This window comes from Pomacea canaliculata, linkage group LG6 (assembly GCF_003073045.1).
Source record: "Pomacea canaliculata isolate SZHN2017 linkage group LG6, ASM307304v1, whole genome shotgun sequence".
NCBI lineage: Eukaryota > Metazoa > Mollusca > Gastropoda > Architaenioglossa > Ampullariidae > Pomacea > Pomacea canaliculata.
The window spans coordinates 24000903-24021888 of record NC_037595.1 but is presented as its reverse complement, the minus strand read 5'-3'; the positions used below and the strand labels follow the sequence as shown (position 1 = coordinate 24021888).

Below are 20986 nucleotides of genomic sequence, written 5' to 3'. Positions count from 1 at the left end.
TTCCTTTTTGTATTTTTGCGGTGAAGTGGCCCGCGACACGGCTGTCCGAAATGGATATGGCCCGCGACACGGCTGTCCGAAATGGATATGGCCCGCAGGCCGACAAAGGTTGGGCATCACTGTTTTAAGGCATTAAATCCCTTGTAGAGGGGAATCATCATTATATAATATCATTATATATATATATGTGGTTAATAGCACGTTTTGTTCTAACTGTGTGCAGTAAAGATTGACAAGCAAAAAAGGAAACAAGGAAACTATAGAGGAAACAGAGGAGAAAAAAATAGCATTAAGGCAGTATTAGTCGAGACTTACACATTTTAATACAATTCCAGAAAACCCATTGGCAGATGTTTGTTGTATGTAGAAAATAACTCATATCAGTGTCTGTGCTTTAGTCATTTGAACCAGGGTGCTGGGTTCTGAGAAATGTTTGTAAAAAAAATAGGAAGTTGCATCCTGAAGTATACAAAAATGTATTGTGTAGGTACTTCTGTGCTATGTTTGTGCATAAAAGAGAGTGACCGTGCCATCTTTTCTGTATGCCTTTAATACGGGCGATGGTCAGAATGTCCCTTCACTAATTGGAATAACCAGTAAAACTATATTTAGAAAGCTGTATCAAGAAAGCTAACCTGTTGTACGTAGACTTTGTCGTCAAAGATCCACTGTGCAGTCAGCGCAGTCCCTGTAGCAAACGTGGCCGTTAATTTGGTGGTGTCGTTCACTTTGTCGTAAAATCTGTTGCCATGGGTCAGTTGCAGTCCTGTGAGTGGAATTTCCACATAGACAGTGTAGCTTGTGTTGACTGAGTAAAGAGGGTTAAAGGCGTAAAAGCTGATGACGTATTCTCCTACATTTTCGAAGGAGACGGTGTAGGGAGGGACGGGAGGAGAAAAGTTTGCATACAGCGCTGACTGGTTGTTGCTGAATAAATGCCTACCACTGCAGTTTATTATGTATTGAAAACCTACATTTGGTGGGTTGACAAAGGTCAGGGTAAAGTTGTCACGTGGCTTAGCAGCTGCTGGCGATATGTTCAGTGTTACATTTAACTTGTTCCATACCTTTACTGCAAAGATGAAAGCCTTGTTATCTAATGGTGAGACCAGCTCTAGGCTACCGGTCTTGTCACCCTGTACTTCGTACGTGTGTCTGACGATGAGGCTATGACCTGCATTGATGTTGAGGATATCAAACTCTGTTGCGCCATCTCCCCACGTCACATTAAATGTAACATTGCCCATGGGCTCCTTCGTATCCGAGGCCATGGTGAGAGTCAGGACTAGCTCTTCAAGGGTCTGCAAAATGGTGTCGGAGGTGAAAAGATTAAAACCGTTAATTCGGTGAAACACAGTGACGTTTGCTTGTGCGTTGCTGGTGCTGACTCTGTTGGATACATTTAGGTACACAGTGAATGTACCTGTATTTTTCCAGACGTTTGGGTACGTGAAGTCCAACGAACTGACATTGTCAGGTACCTGAGCATAAACATTAGAAACGTAAGTCATTTAACGTGTGCATCTGACCTAGATTTTGACCCTAAGATTTTTTTCTATTTTCTCTAGTTTCGGTAAATACCAATATACGTACAAGTGCAGCTGGTCTTAGGACATACATCAGGACTTTGTCTCCGACCGTGCTGCTGTACATGTGTATGTGTGCCTGCGCGCGCGCAATTGTAAGCGCATGTGTTCGTTTTATTTTTGTTTTTTAAAGGGTTAATGTACATGGGGATCCTCAGAATTACTTCTGAAAACCGTATTCAAAAATACCGGGTCAAGAAGGATTACCTGTTGTACGTAGACTTGGTCATCAAAGACCCACTGTACTGTCAGCGCTCTCCCTGTAGCTACGCTGGCAGTTAATTTTGTTGTGTCGTTCACCACATCGTAAAAGCTGTTGCTATGGTCCAGGCGGAGACCTGTGATTGGCTCTTCGTTGTATACTGTAAGGTATATGGACTCTTCTATTGGAAACATCACAGTCTCTGTGACGTAGTCATCTGTTGAACTAATTGTTGTAGTTTCTGCTGCACTGGCTGTTGTAAGGGGCGTGAGACATCTTGCTGTTAAATTTACAAGGTGTCTGTTTGTGAAAAAAGAAGCAAAGTTCTGGTATTAAATAAATGACGATCCCTCCCTTGTTTTCGACGAAAAGATCACCTATGTGCTAAAACCGTTTCCCATTCAAACATAAAGGCAACTAAATCAAGATAATACCTGGAAACTTAATAGCCAGAGGCTACGACTGTGAAAGAAGCCGGAAACAATAAGGTAAAGGTCACCCATAACCTTTTCAGGTCGTTTGGGAGGGTAGTTTAGTGTGTAGGACCTCATTTTTCTCGGTGCAGGCTCTACGTGCACATCTTTCCCTCACTGCCTTACCTTTCGTGATTCTCTTTAAAGTGAGATACCTATTCGCACTAGCTGGTACGACTGGGGTAAGTTTGCTGCGGTACTCGGGTATCGAACCTGCTCTTCTCTTGCTTCGGACACTAGCGCTCTAACCACTCGGCTATCCGCTTACCCAAACGCTTTGTCTTTTCGATTAAAATTCGATAATTTTAGAACTTGATGACAGTGTTTGGTTAAGTTACAATTTAGCTTTGTAATAAAATTGATCGGATATATAATAAAGAGATTTGTAGCAAGTAAAGGAGTGGTATAAAAACTAAAACCTAACGCACTCTCCCAGCGGCAGACTGATGCCTTGTATGATGAAGACAACTGATCCGCGAGTCGATCTGTTGGCCTGTGACACAGATAGTGGGACCAGGATGGTGTTGGTGTCCACGACACCGCTGACATTCACAAATTCCTGTGGGACAAGATTTTTGTGAGTGCGTTATTTGACAGTCATGTTTTGCGCCTTATCGGTGAGCATACACTCATATTTTCGGTTCTTTGCAAGGAAACGTCTGTGGGTTCAAGACAAACTTTAATGGTTTGTATTTTTTCGCAGATATCGGTAGATATAGGTGATATAAATCAAACCTATAAATTTCAGCCTCCAAAACTCATCCGTTAATCAATTATCTAATAGCAAAGCAAGCGATTTGCACCTGCGATCAACGAGCGCCTGTAACGGTGTACTACGTCACACTAGTTGCCATCAGTCAATACCAAACAGGGAGACAATGAGCTACAGTTTGAATTATTAGGACATTGAAAGTCTTTATTTTTCTTGCTAGAGTAGTAGTTTTTCAAAACCACGAGAAATGCAGACTTTCAATGTTGGAATAATCCGAACTGTAGCTCATTCTCTCTCTGATTTGTGTTGACAGCTGGCAACCTTGAGAATGGTGCAATAGCGTGACGCAGTACACTGTTGACGTAGTACACTGGCTGATTGCAGGTGCGAATAATTAATTAACGGATAGGTTTTGGAGCTGAAATTTGCAACTTAGGTTTATGTCGCCTATATCTACCGATAACGGAAGAAAAAACAAATCACTCCTGCTGGTCTTTAAGGTGTTCCGCGTGAGTGCGTGCACATGTATGTCCACGCATGCGTGTTAGTAGGTGTGTCTGCAAAACTGTCTAGTGAAAGATTAATGGTTGTGATTTTTTTCAATACCCAACGACCATAATGACTAAGATACATGAACTTAAAAACAGAGATTCGACAACTGCTCTCCTTGTTGCAAAGGAAATGGAACGACGCTTTCGCTTATAACACAAAGCTCAATAAGTTTAAGACATTTGAGTACAGAAAATAAATTTACTTGTCACGTTTCCCTGTTAGAACACATTAATACGAAGCATTAACAAGCCAGGGATGATAATGTGATATCAATGTAAAAAAATCTTGGCAGCAGTTTTTCGCTTAACCACTATTTTTCCTTATATAATAACCTTCTCAGAATGAATTCGTATAGAGTGGAAAATGTCTAAGAAAAAAAAAATCGATTAAACAACACAAATCATTAAAAATATTCCTTAGCAGCTAGTCTTATCTGTGCATTCCAAAAATAGGGAAATGACAGTACGGTGTTGGACTGAATGTTATGCTTACAAACAACATTCTAAAGTACAGCAAACTCTTTTAGCAAAGATTCTTTAGTTACCTCCGTGTCCCAGAAACAGGTGATTGACAGGTTTGTGTTGGGAGTGACAACTCGCAGACTGCCTTCACTTGGGTCCACCCTAAACCCTATAGAAGACTGACCTCGCGTGACCCCTGGCCTCAGAGCCAGAAGGACTGCAAGTGCAGACGTAATCAACTTGCCGAGATAATCACAGTGAATTCATAAAAATATCAAGAGTATTATAACTGTGAAAGATAAAACTATTAAATAATGATGATGTACTAAATCACCTTCATAAGCAAGATGCTATCTATCCCGGACTGAGGCTCTTAAAGACCAACCTGAAGGATTTTACGTATTTTTCAGACATCGGTAGATATAGACGTATAAAACTAATGTAAATGTCAGCCTCCAAAACCGATCCAATAATTATCCACTTTGATTCATATCTGCGATCAACGAGCACCGTAATAGTGTACTACGTCACGCTAGTGCACCATTCACAAGGTTGCCAGCTGTCAACACCAATCAGAGAGAGAGAATGGTGCTCGTTGATCGCAGGTGTGAATCGCGTACTTTGCTAGCGGATAATTAATTAAAGGATCGGTTTTAGTGGCTGTAATTTATAGGTTCGGTTTACATTGGCTATATTTACCGATAAATGCAAAAACCGCAAACCATTCAAGTGGGTCTTTAAAAGAAAGTGCGTTTATAATAAAACTGAATCACAGAGCTTAGTCTTTACTTTTTCATTCTTGTCTTATGGTTAAATCAAAGAACAATTGAATCAAGTAGCATGTTGTTAAGTTTTGTAATTATTCTGCACAGCACACATGTAATGCCTATAAAAGGAGGTGAGGAAACAATTTATTATCTGTATATATTATCAGATATACATTAAAGATCACATTATCAAAGCATTTGAGGGGGGGGGGTCAGATTGTCACAGTCCTTTAGTTCTTTGTCTCACACGGCAGCATAACACTAGAGCGAAGTAGAAGTGCTCTCCTGAATTCTGCACCACACGTTTATGATAAGCGTTTCAGAAGCAAACTTTCCAGCCTAGATGCTTCAGAGGGTGCACTTATATATAAATATTTACCAAGTATGCCTGCATCTGACAATCGTAAGATATTGATTTCTGTAACATCAGAAAAATTAGAAATAACGATTTTAGTAGTTTAGGGCTCCATGTTACTGGAGATATTTAAAGATAATGAGGTAATGAGAGATCATTTTTGGTATTCGTATCTGCATTGATGGAATTGTAGATTTTGGATTACAGAGAGAACTCTCCAATGTGACTGTAATAAATACTTGAACTCGGAAGCCACAAGACAGTTGACAATGTCTCTCAAGCTTTTATCCCTGCGGGTCTCAGTATGTTTAGGAGATAAACTCATTCTGAATGTGCTAAACTTGTGGAATTATTCCAAACTGCGTTTAGTATTGAGTAGGGTTTCTCTATCTGCGCGTGTGTGCGCTCGCGCGCGCGTGTGTGTGTGAGAAAGAGAAAAAACAGAAACAGATCAACAAATTATAGAAGACTACTAAACTTCATATTCACCAGGAGATTCTTTGATTTTTAGTTAGACTATCAACAAACATTGATAAGTATCAGAACAATCTGAAATAAAATTACCATTGTTCATTAACAACATTACAATATTAAAGTACTGATACTGTAAAATACAAACAATCGTAAAATAATAAAATAAATACAGTAAAAAGGCAATGATGAAAGAACGTGAAATACAAACATTTAAAAAAAAACTTGAAATATAAAGATAAAATACCGAGCAAGTGAAGTGTGCACAATAACATCGTTGGCGACATCGTCAACTCGACTTCAAACTGCTTCCTCCTAAGACGTAGTAGGTGTGACCTCCATCATCCAGTCAAACAGCCTCGTTGTCGTGCTTTGCTGTGTAAGACCGCACACGGGGGACAAACGTTTGTAGTTAGACAAAGTGGCTCACTGATACAAACTCCGGGCAGTGCAATGTTAGCCTGATCCAGAGGCGAAGGAAGAATATCCCTCGCGGATTTCAAAGCTGGCCTTTGATTGGCTAGATTTCTGACAAAGACTTTTAAGTCCACAGAGCACGATGACATCCAATCAATATAACCTAAATTACAGATAAAAAGCCTCTTACCACAGAGGCCATCGATTCAGTTTTGAAATAATAACTTCATTTCTATTTGACTAAAGAAAACTGATTCTCGTATTGATTGCAGGTTTTCTTTCTCATTAATCCAGTTAAAAAAAACACTGAAGTGTATTTACTTTGGATAAGCAATGACCTCTGGTAAAACAAAAGAGATTTTTCAGTTTTATTTGTATCTATTTTTGATTGGTCATTCGAGGTTGGTCCAGTGCTGGTCATGTTTACATGCTGGCAAGATCTAGTTTAGAGTTTATTGTCAAAATGCAGGTACTTCCACGTAGTACAATTTCTGTTACTTTACTAATTAAAGGTGGGAGAGATATAAAAATAAGGTTAAGCCTAAAATTAAGTAGATGACTATATACCTAAACCCTCAGAGATCTCACTTTTCTTACTTTTGCCCATCTCTTCTCCATCGCTGCCTTACCTTCCCCAACTCTTATTGAAATCATTCGCATTAGGCCAACAGCGCTGTAACCACTCGGGTATGCACCCCTCCGAGAAGAGCAAGGGCTTTGCGGCAAAACAATTCTCACGTGATGACATTATTTGTGTTCATAGTTCCACAAACAACAATGCAGTCCAGCCCCAAGGACAGACGGCACTCAATATCCTGGTTTGTTCTCTACAAGCTCATCGCGTCTGTAGCCTCCATGAATAGAAAGCTCGATATTTGAAATTATGATCTGTGTCGGGCTGCTTCTAGAGTAAACGTAAAACAAGGACAACACTATAATACTGGCTTTCGTGATAAATGGTTTTCCGGGTGAGGAGTTCAATGTTTGTCAAAATGAAAGTACGTCTACCTAATTCCTAGTCTGCTTGCTTTTGTGGTAAGCTATAGAATTATTCATTGTGTATAATTCAATATTTTCAGCCAGTTAACCATGCACAAAATACTTTCTACAATGAGTGTCACAATACAACAAGCAATAAACGCATAATGTTTTCTACATCAAAACGCCATCGTCTTGAATACATTTGGTTCAATATAAAGTGCAAGGGTTATAAAAATGAAGCGATGCCTAAAATTACTTAGATTACTTAGATTAGCAGAACAAGGGAAGGATACTTCCTTACTGAAATGCTACAAATGTCTAATGCTGGATTTGCGTTGAGGCGACCTCGGCCAGCAGGTGAGGTGGGCCAGGAAAGGGAAGATCATGATAGTCTGTGACTATCCTGTTTGTGAGGTTGTATGTTAGAAGCAGCATGGCTAATGTTTTGAGGAGAGCGAGGTAAAGTAAAAGGCCGTTCTATGACCTTTTTCATCTCAGGGAGTTCGGTGTTTTCTTGAAGTCTCTTTACATGAGGGAAGTGCATGGCCATCTCCACTCCCTTACTGTGTTATCTTTGAAGACAGGTAAAGCTGGATTGACTGATAAAAGTGAGCTTCGCTACACGGGTATCGAACCGGCACGCCTCTAAATTCGAACGCGAATACTCTAACCGCTCTGCTATCTGCTCCTCTGAGGAGAATAAGGGCTTTCCTCCAAAAGAATTTTCCTCTCATGGCTGGACAGTTTCAAAAACAGCGCAGTAGAGTTCCAAGGACAAAGGGCACTCAATATCCTTTTTTGTTCTTCTGTTTTGTTCTTTACGTTGCCCCTCATCACGATGAATAAAATCTTAATTTACTGGAATTACGATATGTAGAATGCATACAAAAAGAAGGACAGCACACGTATAATACTAATTTATGTGATAAATTCTTTTCCGGGTGTGATGTGAAAACAGTAACGCACAGCTATTAAAGCTATCAATGCCCACTGTACACGGAACTCAAACTGCCCTACCCAGAAAGTTCCTTGTTGAACAATGCTAATGTATAAAGATCTCGACATTCATCAGCCTGTTGTAAAAATCCTTTCAAACCTCTAGAAATGCTGTAAAACTAATTTATATTCACTTGCTCAACTGATTTATTTAGGATTCTGAAGCATTTTACTTGTAAAGAGATCCATTTATATCTCTTGAAATTTGATTTCCAGGCAAAACTAATTTATATTCTCTTGTTCGGCTGATTATTTTATATGCCACTCTAACGCACTTTATTTATAACCGTCTTTCTCTCCGTAGCTGTTACCTGCCAGAACTGGAGAAAGCCCATGCGTCAATGCCTCTCATAGGAGGGAGGGGAGCATGATACAAGTTGTCAGAACCACCATACTCAGGACAGACAGACTAGAGCACTGGCACTGACATGCGTTCTTTCATGCAACAGAAAACAAACATCTACCAGTGGACGTCCCACTTGTATAATGAAAGGGCCCAATAGAATATTTTTCTCTTTTTTTCTAAGCCAGGTACTTAATGTATATATTACTGTAAATGTTTACAATCAAGCACTGTATCGTAAGCATCACAACCACTAGAAAGCTTCATGCGGCGTTGAAAACACACACACACACAAAAAAAAAACGTAAATACATAAACACATGAACTCGATATCTATCTATATATGCATGTATACTTTCTCAAACTCTCTTCACACTCTCTCGATTCACAGTTTTCTCAATCCTTGTTCACCTTTGGTGACAGTGTATAAGGTTTGGTTTCTTCAAAACGGGGTTAGTCCAACCACTGATGACGGGTTTGGGCCCGTTAATTTGCCTTCAAAAACTATAAACTACTTACAGTCAAGATGTCCGTCATCCGGCCTTTCCATACGAGGGTAGCGTTCCTTGTCTCTGTGTTACAAACTACACTTCGCTGTTAGACTGCTCAAAACAAACTCACGAAAAAAACTATTAAAGAAGTCATTTTGTTGATCTGGGAGTAGCGGTGACTACGCAGCTTCCTTCTCAATATTCTCTGAAACACGGATGGTCCCCGGATGACAGCTTTAGTTCCGCCTGTAGAGCTAGGTCCCGCGGAAACTGTGCCTGGGTTAGAACCGTTTTAATATTTCGGCGCGGACCCTCTGTCGACTGCAATGTAGATGGAAGGATGATTCGCCTTTTTTCTTCTTTGGAGCTTGTCTAGGCCTGTCGCTCCTCTGTTCTTCTTCCCCCAGTTAGTTCCTGCTCGTTTTACTCAAACTAGACCTCCATCATAATATTCGTTTGACATTCACATTTGAGGTTTTGTACAATTTACTATCCTGATTTCAAATATGAAAAAGATTTTGCTCTTGGATTACCAGAACACCTTCCTATTTCCACAAGAAATAAACTTCAGTCAGAATGATCTTTTATTTTTGCTTTACCGCGTGACTAGAAATGAAAACCGGTGAATGTATTGTTTATAATTATTGTTTGACAGTGAAAATATTATCAGGAACTGATCTTTTCTTGCAGTTCTTAACTATAGAATTTTAGACAAAAAAGGAATAATTTAGTTTAAAATACACGATGGTTGTTTGGACGTGCTCGCTAAAAGAAATTTCAGACCAGTAATGTCCTCGTTTATAACACAAACTCTCACAAGGAAATTATAGAAAGAGAGACAGCTTCTGCGGAAGAATAAACAGAAATTGGTGTAAAGTATCGTGATGACACGAAGATGGTGATCATGGCGATTATTATAATTTTTTTGTCTTCCTCCTCTTTCATTTGTTTTTTTTTTATATTTATTTTTCATATATTCCTCAAACAGTTACATATCCACACATACACAGATAATGTGTATAGATAATGACAAAAACATGAACGTTTACTAGATCAATATACGACGTGCATGTACAAACCGTTCAGGCTGCATAACAGCCACACAATAAGAAATTATTGCTGTTAAGCAACACAAAATAGTTTTTAGTATGATAAAACGTTTTAAAAATTGTCAATCACATTACATAATTGTAACATAATCTGTACTGGGCATCAAGTGTTTAAGGGAATTAATTATTTGAAAAGTCTTTACAATACTTTAACACAAAAGAAAACGTTATAATATGCAATACAATGTAAAAACAGTTACCCCTCCCTCCAGTGTACTTATCCCTCCCATATTTCATTTTTCCTTACATTGTAATGGTTATGAAGCAAATATTTATTTTTAAAGTAAGATAGTGTTTAGTATTTAATTCAATTATATTTATGACTTAAAAATATAAGAAAGTAAAACATTACGAAAGAACTTATTGCCAACTTGTTTAAACATATGTAGCTGAAAATTCATTTTATATTTGTTTAATTTGGTGGCTTTGCCCAACCTGCTTTCGCTGAAGTGAAACTTTTAATGGCCAAAAACATTATATTGTGACCACTTATTTCGTTTTTCAATGCATTATGATAGACATAGAGGAAAGAAAAATGAAAAATTGCACATGTAGATAATAAAAAGCACATATAAGAATAAATTTAGTAATTATGCAAAATTTACAATTACCACAAACCATCATTACATTTAGTAAAAAGGAAGAAGCTAACTTAAAGCAACACAGAAAGACGGTCAAATGTAACTTCTTGTAAAAATACTAAATCGAAGTCAAAACATGCATGGACTTAACAGATGCAAACCGGGAGAATAGAACGGTGACGTAGGGAGAGGATGTAGAAATAATTTAACAAAGTCCATCTTTAATAAATTTTTGATAGTTTAAGGTATATTTTTCCTCGACGTATCTTGAATATTTTCGTGTCATGTGCAGCAAAAAATAAATGTCTGAAAAAAATTCCGTATTTTTTTACACGTGAACTGTAGGAAAAGTATTTGTTCTTTTCACAATAAAATCCCGCAAGTCTCTCTCCCATCATCTTTCAAGATTACCTCCTCAAGACCATGACTTAAGTCTGTTCACGGTAAGAGTTGTCTCCTTTAGTACTTGGGTCCTTTTGCACCTGGATGAAAGAATCCAGAAAAAAATATGTAATAACGCTGAAAAGTGAGTGTGTGTGTGTGTGTGTGCATGCGCTCGCGCACCCTGGGAATACTCCTATTTTAAGTTATGCCAGAAAAAAAGATATCTGAGAATAAAATAAACTACTGTTAATTGTTATACGTTTTTCGAGTATCGGTTGAGAGTTTATTCTGACATTTTCATGTTCACTTCTCTCTCTACTCAATAACCTACACTTTATCTCCAGATTGTCTCACTTGCTCTAAGACCTTTATTCTGACATTATTAACTAAAAACATGTTAATCCTATGAAAAGGTGAGTTTTTACAAAAAGAAACTGATAAAAAAAAAATCAAGGAAAATAGCAAGAGTGCTAAAAAAAGGGAAAGGAATTATAGAAGAAGCAAAGGAACATGCAGTTGAAACGGTGAAGATTTACAGTAGATACATGGTTAAGCGCTCTTAGAGCACTGCTCTACCTGATCAAGCAGAAATCTGTGACTCACCTGTAGTTTCCTGTCACCAAGTGAGTGTGTGCTTCCTGCTGATTGCACATGCACTTTAGTGAGACCTGCAGACATGATCATGCTGAATGTGCTCATATTGTCGAGAGATTTGAGGTCAAAGTTAAAGAAGCTAAGTGCAAAATCTTGTACGTGGATAGTCTTAATTCGTGCACATTGTCGGCAGTCTTTAAATGATTGGTCTGTGTTTTGTGTTATGTTTCTCTGTGTATTGTTTACCTTTCATTTTTTTCGGATTAGAAAAATTATAAACAATCGCGCGCCGGTGCTAATTTATGGACACCTTAAACACGCTAAGTACTCGTCACGTGCCTGGAGCCAAAAAGGGTCAGCTATAAGAGTACCTGTAGCACTTCTGTCACGTGTAAGCCAGGCAGGGAGCAGGTCGGCGATGACGGTGTGGTAGAATTTGATGAACAGGTTGGTCAGCCCATAGGGGGGCGGCACGCTGCTGACCTCTGAGCGGACAATGGTGCTGGACCCACACACGATCGCCTGCAAAGTGAGACACGACAGCTGGCCTCTCATATACAAACCTTTCACTAATAGCGCATGTTCGTTAATTTCCATGAACATTATGGCACCAAAATTATAAAACGTGCTCATTATCTGGTCTTAGACATAGTGTTAGTGAGACACAGATCAATGGGAAAAGTCCTAAACATAATCTCGCTAATCATTTGTCGAAAACATTTCATGCAGTCTATAAATAAAATGTTTAAATGTGTTTTAGTGGAAACTGAAAAAGCGTATTGACAAAACATATTTACTTTTCCTTCGATGACTATTTCTATGTAAGAATAAATGTGCATATGATCATAGGTCCAAGATAAAAATAGAGGGACTAATGTATTTTGGTTAAAACAGGTATAGCTAAATTAAGTTGTCATAGAGTTATAATATAATATTCAGCATTAATTTCCATTACTAGTTGTAGGAAGTTGTACCAACAAGTACGTAAACCGGTCATCATTATTATTTGCTTAGTTATTTGCTTGTGCCAGTACTTTATAATACAAACAATAAGAACATAAATATAAGTTATCATAGAAAACTAACTCGTAACAAATAGATTCCGACTAAATTGTTAAATAATAAGATACCTTTTAAATGTAAGGCTATTTATCTGCTTTGTGCTTCTAGTCGTAGAGCCTATATATCTAAGGCTTATAGTAGTACCTACTGTACATGTGCTAAGGATTTCAGGGAAAGATTTTGCTGACATTTATTTTATTGAAAGATTGTATGCATACACTTTATTCATACTTCCATTCACACTAACTTAAAATTTAGATGCATATCCTCTGTGGTCATATTGTATTGACTATTTTCAGCGGTTAATCAGAGGAAAAAAAAAACACTTACGGCAACTCTGAGAACAGGTGTGGCATTTATTGAAAAGTACATGTGGCTTTGAAACAAGATCTGAACCCAGGACGATAGAAAACACATCGCAATAGTAACATAAGATAGTTACCTCTACAATACACGATCGCCCCTTCACTGTTTCTATATGTACGTTTGGAAAGAAAGAGAATAGATCAAACTTGGCGGCTCACCTGGAACATCGTCATCAGGATCATGAAGACCAGGATGACGTAGGAAATGAAGTAGACCCAGGCGAACAGCGCCAGGTCCTCCGAGAAGGCGGCCAGCACGTTCCTGCCCAGCAGCAGCTGGAACAACGCGTGTGCCGACTCCCATGGCGAGCAGAACTCGGACAAGGTGCTGGCAAAAACGATGTAGCCGGCTGAGAGATAGGCCACGAAAACGACAGCGAAGACGAGTGAGAAGCCGAACAGGTCCCGGCCGGAGTTTGCCAGCACAGCGGCGATCATCGTCAGTCGTCGGTTATAGCCCAGGATGCGCAGCAGGCGGATGGTGGTGATGAAGACGACGGCGGCCAGCGAGTAGCCATACATGTTGTCCCAGAAGGCCGTCTGGTAAAAGTCCACGTATTTCTGAGCGAAAACAACGTAAACGAGAAGAGTTAGCAAGTCATTCTTTTTCTTCCTTATTACTAATATTGTGATTCATCCTATCCTAAAACAGAGCTAATGATCAGCTAGTACCCTACAATGTGAATTTTCTCAAGTACACTTTTTTAAATAGTTTCTCTCTCTCTCTCTCTCTCTCTCTCTCTCTCTCTCTCTCTCTCTCTCTCTCTCTCTCTCACACACACACACACTTTTGCATGCACGAAGGTATAGTTTCTTAGTTTCTTATCGACTTACTGTAGCGTTAAATTTTGACAGACCCTTCGCAAGTTGAAAATGTATTTAACAAACATAACCTAAGGAGCATAACAGTTTACATTAAACGTGCTTAAAAGACTTACATTAGCCTACAGGTGGTCAACATAATCTAACGCAAAGCTTGCTTTTGTTAACAAAGTGTAATTTATTGAAATATACATTAAACAATTTTAAATTCTAAGTTTAAATTCGTATCGTTTTTGGTTGTGGACACACGCGCACTATCTCTTAGTTATATTTATATTGTGTGTTTTTGCGACACTGTGATAATTATTGTTAAGTCTCAATCAGTCTTTGCTGGCAGTTCACACAGTGTTTTATTGTCATGGCGGTGATGACACCTAATGACCTCTGTCAGTATTAAAGCGATTTCCTAGTTCAAAGACTTTGAAATTAAATATCTATATACATTGCTGTGTCTTAAAAAGTTATTTACACACTGATGATTACGTGGCGTATTATTACCTTAGGGTTATCCCGCCAGGCAGCCATGGACTCGTTAACTTTCATGGTCTTGATGGCGTAGAAAGTCACAGTAACATAGCATATAATTACAGTGCCAAGGTCCAATACCTGTGCGAAGGACATTCAGCTACGTAAGTTCATTTTTCTTCAAAGAAAAACTTATAGACGAATGTTTGAGTCAGTTGTATCATGACAGATGTACAAACTATCGTTCACATTTTTCAGATTAGGAATATCCTTTATTCACTACATCAACGATTTATAGATAAAGTTAACCATTTAATTATTCTGCAGCGGTACGAGGTGAAGTAACATTTTTTATTTCAGGCCTTTACTTAGGAAGCAGGTGAATTGTGGAATATTCAAAACAACGCAATGTTATAATTGAAAAAAATATATTGAAAACTGATATCAATAAATCTTGCATTACGTGTTTGGAATCGTTATATTTCAATAGGGGGTGTAAATAACTATTACAATTTTTTTGCTTAGTCCTTATTACTCCTCGAGGAGCATAGGGCCGCGAAACTATTACAATTATTAATAAAAATTTATTTTAAAAAAAACAAACTCGCCTGCCAGAAGTCCTTGAAGAAACCGAGCTTTTGCTGTTTGATCTTGAGGGCAATCTTGACGGTGAAGATTATGATGCCGGCAGCAGCGATAATTTCGCAGATGTACATGTAAAAGCCTATAGCCTGCATGTGTTCGTAGATGCGGAAGACTTGTACTTCCGATCCCCAGGAAGGTGTCGCCAGTCTCAGGGAACTCGGCTAGAAGTCGCAGGTACGAGAAAAGGTTGCTGTCGGGGTTGTAGAGGGAAAACTCAACGAAGACGGCGCGTGTCTGTTCATCCAGCCACTTATTTTCTTCTAATTCTTGTAACGTTAGGTTTATCACGTCCCTGCATTGAATGAATCATTAAACAACGAAAGAAAGAATGAATTAAAAGTCGCGGATCGCCCCCAACGTCGCCAGATGTACACTAGCAACCGGTCACACAGCAGGCATGAACTCACACCCACTCGCTCAGCGGGTCACAACGTACCTGTCGAACACGTTATGAACCTAGACTTCAACAAAGACGAAATGAATGGTAGAAATAATCACGTTAACCACATGTAGAAAAATGAAAAAAGGGTAAAAACATATATATATATATACGTTCAAGAAAGTAGGGACTACCCCACCTCTAATTAAGCAGTAAAGAGAGACGTTAATAAGGGAGATAATAGAAAAAAAACCGCACACACTGCATTCGGCACAGTACTGTAAGAGTTCTTCCCCCTGAGGGCTTCAGGCCTGACGTTAGGTCTAGCACACTTTGTACGCTGTTGACGCTGTCTCCTTCTATTTTTGTGGTCTTGTGCGACGCTGTTGCGCTGACCACCACTCCACTGCCCTTCCGACGTGCACAGGGACCCTTTGCTGGTCCACAGTCCGAACTGCCTCGTTGACCAAACGTCACACGTAGGACAGGACGACGAAGGCGACGGAACAAAGATAAGAAGGGAGGACGAAACGTAGAACAGTCGAGACAGGGGCGAAAGAGGAACAGAAGAATGAGATGATGAAATTAAAAGAAATCTTGACACGACAACACAAGAACAAGGACAAGATCGACAAGATGCAAAAAATATGAGAAGAAGTTGAGAAGAATAAGATAAAAATGATAATGAAAAGACCACGTCAGTTTACTCGGCAAAGGAACATGTCCTACCAGTTGACGGAAAAGTCCATAACGTAGCCGCCACTGCTGTAGACGGAGTAAGTTCCCCATACAGGCAGGGAGGAGATGCCTTCAAAGCTCTGGTACATCCAGGAGGCCCGGCTCAGCTTGGTATTTCTTTCTTCGTAGGAGCAAGAAGCCAGTGGTTTCCACCCTACACAGTACATCCCCGTCTCCTCCTGCCCCATGCTGTAAGGGGGGCAATACCGGCGCTTTCCGAGCAGGGACGAATAACCTCCGACAGTTCTGGTTCTTTCCACTTTTGGACACAGTAAAATGAATTTAATTTGTCTGTCCCATTCACTCGCTTTTACAACATTTCTTTTTTGTCATCGAAGAAAAAACTTTATTCATGTTTGTTGTGACTTTTTAGCGTGAGATAAGTGACTGTTTGGGACCTTGAGACTATGGGTCCCGTACATTCGGTTATACCTTCTACCACACAACAAGAAACTACAGGAAATACGGGTGGATGCATGCTTTCAGAGCTTTATCGGTAATTACCGTGTGCCTTAGTAAGTTGTATATGAACAGTTCGCACCAAGAGAATTTACTGCAAATTAATAAGTAAAATTTAAAAAAAGTGTAATTGTTATTATCGCCAATCTAATTTTACTTTACAGTCTCGTTTGTCGGTTTCAACGTTCTGAATATACTACGACCAACGGTTGCTTCAGCACGTATCAAACTACTGTCTCAAATAAGGATAGCAGATTATTTATCATAGTCATGCCACCAACGTGAGACAGTAGCACACAATGACACGGCGACAGAATGGCTGGACTGTCCAAGTAGGGACATAGTCAACGAGGAAAACTCACAATCACCTCACGAGGCAACGGATGGCATGGAAACAAAAGTAAACATCACATGACACAATGATGTAGCACCACGAGATAACAGACATCATGACACGCACCACACGAGGTAAATATGATGACGTGGAAATGCATGACGCAACAACACGATGACAGTTAAAGAGATGACGTAGTAACAGTTCTCACTGAAAGGCATCCTGAGCTGACGGACTCGGACGGGACCAACCCTGAAGCTGGTGGGGTCAGAGGTGAAGACTCGTTCACGTAGTTGCAAGCTGTTACCCAGACTGTCTCTCCGGGGAAACAACACGGGCAGCATCGTCTCCTTCATCCACCTCATCACCTCTTCTCGCTTGGTGATCTAAAGAGGCATTACACACGGTTATACAACGCTTTATTTTATTTCACTGCCTAATTCTGATGTTTGTATTTTTTGAATCTACTCGATTTATTTTGTTTTCTTATTCTTTGTGAAAAGAAGATCTAAACTGCGAGTCCTTGAGGGATATTGTTTTACTGGCCAGTTGGGAATTATGACACACGTTGACAAATGAAATAAAAGACTTAAAAAACAGCAGAAAAATGTTCTGAAAACTCCAGCAGCATGGATTATTTTCTATCAAGGTTGGATACGTAGTGACTGTAGGTAAAATTAGTGTACATAAATAAAAGCAGGTTTGACTGCGTTTGCCGAAAATGGAAACAAGATTTTTTTTAACTAGTGGATATTATACAACGTCATATCAAAACATCCTCTAGGCCAACATTTTTTTATTTCTTAATTTCTAGACTGGGCCTACTTTTATTGTACTGTTAAAGTATTTGTGAGACATTGTTTTTATAAAGTAATCTGTGTGGATTGTAAAAAACTAGTAAATATTAACCTTCGGATAAGATGACTAATCAACTAACTTCTATATGTCGACTTATAAAATTCAACTCACGCTTTGGAATGGAAAAGGAGCGTCACCCGACGATTGAAACAGCAGACTATCCAGATGGTCGTTCTGGAAAAACGCGTTGACGTCCCGTTTGCCGTACGACAAGGAGTAGACGCAGAAGACGAAAAAGATATGGAAGAGGAGGTCAAAGAAGACTCGCTGTGACTTTTCTTCGTGTAACCGTCGCTTGCGGGACTGTGCCAGAACCTTGCGGGGCACCGGGTCAGGTGGTAGGGCTGTAGAATCTGTTGGCAAGACCAGATCAGCAAAGTAGAGTGGTGTAACGTGTACATAGTGAAATTTAGCAAAAACGGATAAAGAAATGGATCGTGGCATATGAAGGTAAGAACGCAATGACTAGCAGCAGCTGACGAGAGAAGAAGAGACTTGCAAATAGCATTACGTTCTAGTTGGCAAAACCAGACCAGATACAGAAGCCAAAACTTGTCACTGACCCCGAGCGTTGAATTTGCTGACCTCCACCTGCAAAGGCTCCAAGATCACGTGCTCACTGTCAGACTTGTTAGCGTATGGGTTTTGTACGCAGTACGCTAGCAGACACGCCAGCAATATCACCTGATAAACGCACAATTAAGCTGACAAGAAAAGGATCCGAATATTAACTTAAAGATTATTTTTCTTTGACTAATTCTGCAAAGTTTTTATTTTTTGAGTAAACAGCGTTTTAGAGCATATTCCTTGTAAGCGGTAAGAGTGTTTGATTTCATACTATTTATTTTTGCATACAATCTGAGTGAATCAGTTAAATCCTATGTTTGTGCAGACAGCATTATTCTAGTAGTGTGACTACCTTGATAGGGTCCATGACAAAGATGCTCTCGAAGAAGGAGATCACAAAGGAGGTAAGCCATTCCTCGGAGGTAGTGATGCCCCACTGCATGCTGTACAGCACCAGGAAGAAGGCGCAGGTCGCTGCAGTCGCCACCAGGAGCAGCCAGCCGATGTAGCACCAGTAGTGGGGCAGTAGGTTACTCTGCAGATTGGTTCCCACAGAGTCCTTCTGGCTCTCTTCCGACTTGCCTGTGTTCTCTTTGAGTTCAGGCTTCTCGTCCCTGAAAGATTAATTAAGAACACTGAATGAAAATGTTCTGCATAGAACACCCTTTAGCACGTTGTTCACTTTTAGACTGGGCATATATGTTTTTATTGTTTGAGTGTTTCCAAGTTTTAGGAGGTTGTCTATTCAAACTGTTCAATCGTTCTCACATTCAACATAGATAAGCAGAACATCTCAACGCCTTCTCATTTTTCTTTCACGCGTTCTTTAGCGAAATTAAAAGAACTAGAATAACCAGAAACTTATTATAAATGAGTTATCATCGAGTGTACTGATCAGTAGAATTTTGAAATATTAAAGTCTTTATCCCAAAACAAAAACTTTTTCTTGAGAGATTCATATTGTTTAATCTCGTAGCCTTATCATTAACTAGTACTTAAAGTTCATCGACATGTTAAAGTTCTTCTATAAATATATGTTATCATATCTGATCATATTTTTGGCGAAAAATGATTTAAAGTACTTGTGTAAAAGTTATTGCAAAATACTTTTAAAACATGTCAGTGGATTTGAGATAGTGCAACCTACACATTGGTTAATTCAGGGGGTTTCCCCTTCAGATGTTTTTTTGTTCTTGGCCCAGGCAAAGGCCGATAATTGCGGAAGATGAGGACGAAAATCATCATGGGGACAGAAGTGATGACGATGGACACAGACGACGTCCACAAGGTTGTCAAGGAGAAGCGCAGAAAACCAACTTTCACTTCCATGCCCAAGGAATCTGCGTAGATAATAAAAAAAAATGCTCTCCGATTTTTCCTGTTTTGGATAAAATAAACTGGAGTTTTAAAATTTCATCTGTCTCATATCCTAGCTACATAACAGAAATCGGTATAAAATTACTGTGAAAGGCACCTGGGCTGATTTTTTTCCCTTTTCTGGTTACAGCTGCAGTCATTATATCGGAAATATGATTAGTTATACGAGCCTGGGACCAAGGAGGTCTAGCACGGTGGTTAGTGCTTTACACAGAATCCAGCTTGTCTGAGGTTGGTAGTTAGAACGAACACCAGCGTAAATAAGTCATCATGCATATTATATACAGGAACAACAATTAAGTGTTTTGCTGTTATTGTTGTTTTTCACCTACGCGCATACATCACGAAATTTATTAAGGTTAAGGTTGAAAAAGTATTCACTTGCACTTTCTCCAGTCTCACTGTCCTCAGCCTTGTAGAACATGGCACTGGTGATCATGGTCAGCAGCAGCAGGACCAGACAACACGAGACCCGCTGCACACGCGTGAAGGTGCTGGGCGCGGGACGCATGAAGCAGGAGAGCCACAGGTGGGTGCGGTGATGCCGATCTTGGTGTACTCCGAGAACAGCCTGTCGAAGGACATGATCTCGTCCTGCTGGGCCAGTGGAACGACGCGGTCTACAACGCCGTTGTCCTTGTCCACAGCCAGCCATCGCTCGCACATAAACAAGTACCTACAAGAATGCATTCAGGCTATATTTATATATTGAGGATACAATTTTAATGCTCTTTGAAATGTTCAATAGAGGAAACATTGTTTGCAAAAAACGGACTTGTGTCGGCAAACGAGAGTTGCACCTATGTAAGCTGCACTAGGGCAAACGTAGCATATTTACACTGGGCGATGGAAGAGGACGTCTTAAATAGAGAAAGGTTCTATGATGATGTACCCTACTGAATGAATGTGAGCGAATTAAACGAAGAACAATTTGAAATAACTCTGCCTAAGATGCTATTTCGCACAGATCTATCCAAGGAATAGGCTTATGGAAAGCGTTCCCAAATTCACTGCACCAGGCTGAAAAATTTAGATTTTATACTTTGAAGAAATTTTTGCTAATAGTTCTCTGACCTCTGACCCGATTGCAGATCTTCAACATCCAGCCTGCTCAGGAACCAGCCGGCCTGGTACCCGCCGCTGTTGTCGTGCCAGATACGTACGTAGTCTAGATGTCCCAGACACGACACAGCAGTCATAATATACTTCATCACACTGCCAGTTTCTAGTGTCTGTCAAGTACAATGATATTATCGTCATCAATCATCATCAATCATCCATCAATTATCATCATCGTCATCATCATCTTCATCATCTTAGCATTCTTGTCTTACGTTAACCATAAACAGCTCATTAACCTTTGTAACTTCTACTACAAACCCGTTTGCCATCCGACAAGACCCGGATGCCGGAGTCCGCATGTGAGCCGCCGAGGACGAA

General features: G+C 39.7%; 3 protein-coding genes across 3 annotated transcripts in view; all 3 read right to left on the bottom strand.

Annotated features, from left to right (window-relative positions):
* LOC112566964 overlaps positions 1-1212 on the bottom strand; it is an 8272-nt gene extending 7060 nt beyond the window's left edge. The window contains exon 1 of the mRNA XM_025243395.1: positions 636-1212. The gene's annotated coding sequence lies outside the window, so the exon portion shown is untranslated. The remainder of the gene's footprint in view (positions 1-635) is intronic.
* On the bottom strand, positions 609-8853 carry LOC112566963. The gene is made up of 5 exons (XM_025243394.1): positions 8836-8853; positions 4070-4225; positions 2690-2820; positions 1794-2088; positions 609-1481 (listed from the first exon to the last, which is right to left on the bottom strand). The coding sequence occupies exons 1-5, from the start codon at positions 8851-8853 to the stop codon at positions 609-611; spliced, it is 1473 nt and encodes a 490-aa protein (XP_025099179.1).
* On the bottom strand, positions 8282-20986 carry LOC112566261 (polycystic kidney disease protein 1-like 2). Its single transcript, XM_025242317.1, is given in 15 exon segments — positions 8282-10979; positions 11485-11549; positions 11847-11997; positions 13062-13463; positions 14223-14330; positions 14798-14914; positions 14916-15126; positions 15943-16210; positions 16956-17130; positions 17714-17955; positions 18166-18286; positions 18522-18783; positions 19317-19509; positions 19928-20222; positions 20621-20986. Coding segments are annotated over 14 exon segments (2643 nt in total). The 5' UTR covers positions 20202-20222; positions 20621-20986; the 3' UTR covers positions 8282-10925.

What these genes read in the sequence shown, in the direction of transcription:
- LOC112566963 (XM_025243394.1), bottom strand. An exon ending in CCTGTTTCTGGGACACGGAG is followed by an intron (nt 2,821 to 4,069) that starts GTAACTAAAGAA and finishes CTTGTCCCACAG; the next exon opens with GAATTTGTGAATGTCAGCGG. An exon ending in ATCAGTCTGCCGCTGGGAGA is followed by an intron (nt 2,089 to 2,689) that starts GTGCGTTAGGTT and finishes TTTCACAAACAG; the next exon opens with ACACCTTGTAAATTTAACAG.